Below are 7,131 nucleotides of genomic sequence, written 5' to 3'. Positions count from 1 at the left end.
TGTCCAAACCTACAGACAAACATATGGCAGCGGCTAAAAGAATAATGAGGTATATAATGGGCACAGTTGATTACGGTATTTGGTATAAAAGAGGAGGAAGGGGTAAGCTGAAAGTATACACCGATAGTGATTTCGCGGGTGACCAGGATGATCGAAAAAGTACTTCGGGTTACTTAGTTATGTGGAATGGAGCTGCTGTGGCATGGTCTTCAAAGAAACAAAGTGTCGTTGCGTTATCGTCAACCGAAGCAGAGTATGTAGCAGCAGCGATGTGTGCATGCCAAGTGATGTGGATAAGAGATTTAATGGAAGAACTTGGAGTTGAAGTGCAAGAAAAAACGAGCATCAAATGTGATAATACTTCGGCCATTAAGTTATCTAAAAATCCGGTGTTTCATGGTAGATGTAAACATATAGGGGTACGGTTTCATTTTCTCAGGGATTTGGTTAAGGAAGGAAAGATTGAGATGGAATTTTGTGGTACAAATTATCAAGTGGCAGATATTTTTACCAAAGCTCTTAAAAGAGATGTGTTTCTGAAGCTGAGGGAAGAGTTGGGAATGTGCTCTCTCAAAGGCAAACAAAACATGAAAACCCAGTCTTGTTTGAGGGAGGGATTGAAAGACTAAGATAAGTCAAGGGACTATTAGAGTAACATTGGAGGCACTTGGAGTTTGGTATAATAAAGCTAGAATTGGTCATGCACGTGCAGTTGAATTTCCTATTCTTTAGATAGTTTCTTAGTTTGTTATTGCTTTTTGTTATTTCCTATTTTCTAGCAATTAGTTGGTAGTTACGTTTATTTGCTTTTGTATTTATAGCCTATGGCTTTATCAATGGAATTAAGATTTTCGTTCAGTAAATTGCTTCTTTGATATCCAATACAATACTTTTATAGGCTTACAATCAAAGATTCAAAGGAAGTTAATCAGAGACAATCAGACTACTACTAGATACTTAGGAAATTAACTAGCAATATGTTTAGTCAAAGTCAATGGAGGAAACACATGTTCTTGGTATTTTAGGGTTTATTAGCATCGGGCTCACGGGTCTCGTTCATCTCTATATACTGTAACAATATTGGGACATTGGGTTGGAACAATATTGGGAAGGACATGCATCAGAAGAATAATCAGAGTATGTTACATGTTATGAACGTTCCGTGAGCACTTCTTTAATCTGAATTATTCGAGTCACTACTTGGTAGTGTTACAAAACCAAACATCGAATGGGAGAAACATGTTCGAACCGAACCAACACAGTTCTTAATCAAATTCAAACAACCATGAAATAACAAATCCAAATTCATAAGCAAATCATACTAAAGAACGCGCATCATAGTGACGCTAGTTGTTGAATATTAATTGGATATGTATATGTTGGTGGCCTTGATGAGTATATTACTCTTGCAGTCACGATATTTGCAGCTTCAGTCGGATGAAACGCGTCCCAGAATATGTACTTTGAGCGGTCCCTGCAAGCTTGTTGAAGAGGAAGGCATGTCACTTGACCGTTGTTTCTTCCAACTCCACAACATCCTTTATCAATTACTTCAAATCCTAGGTTACATACATATATACAATTTATATCAAGTAAGACATCTTTCAAAGCAAATTAATTATATGTAGTCATAAATAGATACCATTAGACTGAGCATTGAGGATAAGATCCTTGGTTGCTTGATAAGAATCCAAGTAAACAAACTGTGAGCCTTGAAGCCCACCATTATTAAAGTGATCTACAAGTTTCCGTAGGCCTGAGTTAAACAACTGGATAGCATTGTTTATGTTTTCATTGCACCTGCTGCTGCTACCGGTACCATTATACCGAGCTAGCTGATAAGGTATGCACCCAACTTGGCCAACACCAGTTACTATCACTTTTCGTGCGCCCAAATTATACAATGCCTGATGAATAATTAAACCGGATAATATACGTCAAAAAAAAATAACATGATAGCATTGTTTAGCCGACTAAATCAAAAAATACTCACGGTAAGCTGATTAGCATAATCATGAATGAGTGCATCTGCGTAGGCTTGCGCGGTGAATTGGGACCCGGTGTTGTAGAAATCGCGCATGAAATAGTTATTGAGATAGTCATTGCTTCCCATTCCAGAGTAGAAGATACACTTGCTAAGGTAAGTTGCCAAAGCATTATTATCTCCTCTAAAGTAAGGCCTCATCTGCTGCACTATGGTCCCAAAGTTATTTACTTGCTGGTTCATTGTAATGTGATCCCCCTATATATATGCACATATATTTTAATTTTGGTCAGGAATTAAATTAATGCAGTATTTTGTAAAAGAAAAAAAGTATGAAAAGTGGAACACAAAATTAAGAAAGTAGCATTACAAGATTATTTCCGGTTTCATCACGGATACCGGCAGCTCCAGATGCGAAATTCAGTCCACCAAGTATTGCCCTGCCACGAGTTCTTGCGAAGGGCGGGATGTTAGTTCGAAATCCTAGAAGTTGAGCTGCAATGGAATTTCTAAGCTTTTTTAAAAATAATATTTAAATTTGATGAACTAAAAGTCATTTGGTCCAATGGTATTTGGTGGTGTTATAAACGTTCCCTCCTTTTGAAGGTTAATGGTTCAAATCCCGCAATAGGAGGGTTAGGTGGATTTAAGAGTATATCTTTAGATGATCATAAAAAAAGGAAAATTAATTTAATGAAATTATTTATAAATACACTAGATGTTTTTTAATTATAGAAGGTGAAAAGTAGCATAAGGATTGAGAAACCAACCCAATGCATCAACGAAAGTTCGGCCATTAGTAAAGCGGCCACTTGCGCCTTGAGGGAAGTCGATGCCATAAGGTCTATAGTTGGCCCTAGCAAGAGTGACAAGCCCATTGTTGTTACCGTTATCAACCAACGAGTCACCAAAGATGAAGAAACCCGGAACTTGCGACGTAATAACTTGTGAACAACTCTTTCCCGTTAATATTAACAAGGAAAGAGCTAACGCCCACAACCCAAACTCTTTCATCAAACTCCCCATATTAATTTGATCATGCATTGATCGGTGTAGCATGTATATATATATATGACCATTTGAGGGGTAAATTTGTAAAATGGCATTTATTTTGGTTTTATTTTTATTGTTATTATTATTATTATGTTGTAATAAAAGAATTGCCCGTTAGCCCGTGAGATGGAGGTGAACGGTTTATGGTTAGAGATGGATAGAACCCACTTTTGAGTTGGGTTTATGAACCAATTAATAATGTTGGGTGCGGCTACTTGAAAGAGTGTGTACTTCATGTGAGGCTTACAGCATGTCTTGCACCTTTATCATGGCTCCCATATAAGTCCAAACAATACATAACTTTATATAGGAATTTTTATTTTATTGAGATGTTCTAATAGTAACTTGACATGGAACAAATTGGATGTGGCTTAATGGTAGAGCACTCACTTTACTAGTAAGAGGTAGGGGTTCAAACCTCACTATCACTAATTTATATGGGAGATATGAGGGATGACCCTGGCTTGCCAGGGTTCAAGTCCTGATCTCACCCGGTTTTACCGGCTCTTCGCTGTCGTGCCATTTGGCGGGCGTGGGGGTCGGGTTTTATCCGGTGAATCCCTCAATAGGTGGACCGCTAGGGGCTCCGTCCGTCCAGACTAGTGGCCGGCTCGGGCTACCTTTAGCCAATGGGGACCGCGAACGGAGTACCCGACGTTACTTAGTTGGTCGTTCAAAAAAAAGTAACTTGACATGGAAAACAACAAAGTAGACTAATTAGATCAATGTTTATAAATAATCGTACCTAAAAAAAAGTAACTTAACTAGTAAGAAATATTTTTTTGGAATGAATAGAGCATTTGAATAAGTAAAAACTTATATTACAAAAAATATAAATTATGAATAGTGTGTGATAAAAAAATATTATTTTTCAAAGTATTCATTCGGTTTAATCTCTTATTAAGGGGAGCGGTATAAAGAATGAGAAGTCACTTACCATTACCAACATGGAGTGTTGTTACCATAGTATGCCTGTGAAACAACAAGACTGGATAAATCTGATATTAGATGCATGGTTATTAGGTCTAATCAATGTTGTAAAAGTAGGTCTACAAGGCCGAGTACTCTCCGAGTACTTGTTACAAGGTATGGTGCCGAGTGGAGTTTCTTTAACTCCGTCTAGTTACTAAAAATTATTCAAAGGTGGTCAACATCAGCCATAAATACATCTAGTCGGTTAACTTGGGCCTATTTTGACTTAAAAATACAGCATAATTCGTATTTTTATAATATTATAGAACATATATCATTTTTTAATTAATTATTAACATTTTTTAGAATAATTTTGTATTTAAATTTGTATTTCTCTTATTTATATTGATGTTCACTTATTTTGTTATAAATATTAGTAAACTTATGATATTTGAAATATATATATTACCCAAAACATTAATTTTCTTTATATTTATCATGTCTGAGTACTCTCCGAGTACTCCCCGAGTACTCCGAATACTCCCTCCAAGGGGGTCAGCCGCCTAGGGACTACCTAACGACTTTTGAAACATTGCGTCCAATATCAGGATATATGCCAAGCAGTGCCAGCAATAGAGTGACGTATATCTGCAAAATTAAAATGGATATCTACAAAGTTGGTATTTGGGTTGGCACGAAATGTAGATGGGTCATGGTTTTGGACAATCACTTGGGATATGACCAAGTGACCTAGAATTACAAACAGATTAAAGTCTTTGTCATTGACCGTTTCATCAATGTTCGCAAGTACAAATGCATATTCGTGTGCACGACTGAGATAAGCAAGGGGTGTCTCATACCTATGTATCTTAATAAGTTGTCTTAAGATGGTACTCTCGTGAGGTGTGTGGAGCACAAGCACGTTCAAAAGAGACCCGTATGTCATGAGCAATGATGCCTTGAACATGCGAAAAGGAAGCCTCAAAGGTTGTGTATATAATGATCATGCGGACATGTGTGTCATTGGAGATCCATGCAAAGTAATTTGGATTAAGTTGTGGTAAGGGTGCGCAAGAAATCTAAAAACCGATCCACATCAAAAAAGTTGGACCGAAACATATGCCAATTGTTTGGTTTTAAGTTTTTGTAAAAACGAAACTTTTGGTTCGATTTTGTTTTCTATGTAATTAAAACCCAAAAAAAAACGAACTAAACACAAGAATTATAGATTTTCACTTATCGTTTTTTAATTTAAATAATTTATAAGAAGTTAAAAAATAGTATAACCCATATTGATGATGATGATGATATTTTATCCCAAATGTATAATAATGAATTAGTTAATAATTTTCAAATATTTAGCGTGAAATTTATTATTTTGGCCAATTTTTCTTTGGCCCAACAATTTCAAGCTCAAATGACAAAATAGAAAAAACCACATCGGACCAGAAAAACCTAAACAAACGGTTATCGAAATTTCCAAAACTGAAAATTCGGTTTTGGTTTGGTTTTAGGCCACTAAATTGTGATGCAGATGCATCAAACACAAATGATAAAAACCTTTCTATGGCAAATGATGTAGATATCGTGCTCTAATTAATAACAAGTATTTATAAAATATAAATACAAATAATATAACCAGTGCGGTTAAGTAAGGTCGTCTCCTCAGGGTATTAAAGGAAAATCTAGTTCAAATTCATTGCTCACTAATTAATTAATTAATTATTTATACTAAGGTGGACAGGTGAGGATTTGCTTGATGAAAATGCGATTACTTTTAGTTGTAAAACAACTAAGAAAAGAGTGGCACACTTGAAGTTCGGGTATGCAATAAATTGAATAACTGTGAATCCTATCAATTGGATAAACACGTAGACATGAATCATCAATTAAGATTGATAAGCAATTACTAGACACAGTAGTTTGGTTGTGTTGATTCACGGAACCTAATCCGATGAATTGACGCAACTGAAATTATTCTACCTAATTACATGTTTGTTAATATATGACTGCAAGTAAATCAATGATTAAAGATAACAGTTCATTAACTATAAGAACTTAATCCTAAATGTTGATGAGCACAACCAATCAATTGATGATAAACTAGAATCTCATATACGCAATTGTTTAAATAATTAAAACAAACATAAAGCTAGATTAAATACTGTAACAACGTGAAAACTTCGAGTTCAAAGTATCAACTTTCCAAAGTCTAGGGACTAAAATTGCCAAATTCCAAAGTTGAGGGTTAAAAATGAAAAATCTATTTTCCTGACCCATCGCGCTACGCGATGAGTCAGAAGAGACTCCCATCGCGTACCGCGATGGGGTGTCTGACAATGTGTGCCACGTGGCACACGGTGGCACCATGTGCTGCCACGTGTCACCACGTTGCAACACTGCCGCCACGTGTTGCCACGTGGAGCAGTGTCGACACGTGGCAGGCCTACACCTCTGCGTCATCAGGTCTATATCGCGGTACGCGATGGGCCTGCCCAGGGACCTATCGCGTAGCGCGATGGGACCCAATTTGAGGTCTATAAATAGCGACCATGGGCACTTCATTCTCCACACCAAACCCAGCTCTCTAACCTCTCTCTACAAATACCATTCTCTCTCTAAAAATCCTCGTAAAACGTGCCACGATTTCCTCGATAAGCGTGCCTCGAATCTCTTGTTTGTATACAACGTTTCCTCAAAGTTGTGCCACCCTCCACCCTCATTCATCAAGAAGGCGTGGTTGTAATGGCAAAGAGTCCCGAAAGACGTGCCGACGAGTGTTGAAGTTGGCATATCAAAGTTGATCAAGAAAAGTAAAGCGGGGTCGGAGTGCTGCTTATTTCTCTAGAGTTTCGATACGCCACTAAGGTTAGGCGTAATAATGAATACAATATAATTCAATATTATATTCAAGGCTTAAGCCTTAAGTCGAGGTTATACTCGATGCCTCGATAAAAGAAAAGAAAAGAAAACATAACAAAGAAACGAATGAAAGTTTGAGTATTGAATGTTGTGAATTACATATATGTGTGTAAGTATATATGTATATATATTCTTTGTTATGAAAATATTATTTAATGAATAAAGAGTATTCTTAAATAATAAAAGAAAAGATTACGTTTTTTGGAGAAGAAGAAACATCGGGTTTTCAATGTAAACTAAAGGTTTATAATTTACTTTTA

At 36.5% G+C, this 7,131-nt stretch overlaps 1 protein-coding gene across 1 annotated transcript; it reads right to left on the bottom strand.

Moving 5' to 3' along the window:
• Positions 1-1,066: 1,066 nt before the first annotated feature.
• On the bottom strand, positions 1,067-3,390 carry LOC143567893 (GDSL esterase/lipase At1g33811-like). The gene is made up of 5 exons (XM_077054174.1): positions 2,755-3,390; positions 2,355-2,479; positions 1,994-2,242; positions 1,643-1,907; positions 1,067-1,559 (listed from the first exon to the last, which is right to left on the bottom strand). The coding sequence occupies exons 1-5, from the start codon at positions 3,041-3,043 to the stop codon at positions 1,336-1,338; spliced, it is 1,152 nt and encodes a 383-aa protein (XP_076910289.1). The 5' UTR covers positions 3,044-3,390; the 3' UTR covers positions 1,067-1,335.
• Positions 3,391-7,131: the final 3,741 nt, after the last annotated feature.

This window comes from Bidens hawaiensis, unplaced genomic scaffold, assembly GCF_021521415.1.
Source record: "Bidens hawaiensis isolate Kalapana, Puna unplaced genomic scaffold, B.hawaiensis_p1.1 tig00023694_1, whole genome shotgun sequence".
Lineage (NCBI taxonomy): Eukaryota > Viridiplantae > Streptophyta > Magnoliopsida > Asterales > Asteraceae > Bidens > Bidens hawaiensis.
This window is presented reverse-complemented; position numbering and strand designations above follow the sequence as displayed.

What these genes read in the sequence shown, in the direction of transcription:
- LOC143567893 (XM_077054174.1), bottom strand. Translation starts at nt 3,043, where the DNA reads ATGCTACACCGATCAATGCATGATCAAATTAATATGGGGAGTTTGATG. An exon ending in AACTTTCGTTGATGCATTGG is followed by an intron (nt 2,480 to 2,754) that starts GTTGGTTTCTCA and finishes ATTCCATTGCAG; the next exon opens with CTCAACTTCTAGGATTTCGA. An exon ending in ATGAAACCGGAAATAATCTT is followed by an intron (nt 2,243 to 2,354) that starts GTAATGCTACTT and finishes GCATATATATAG; the next exon opens with GGGGATCACATTACAATGAA.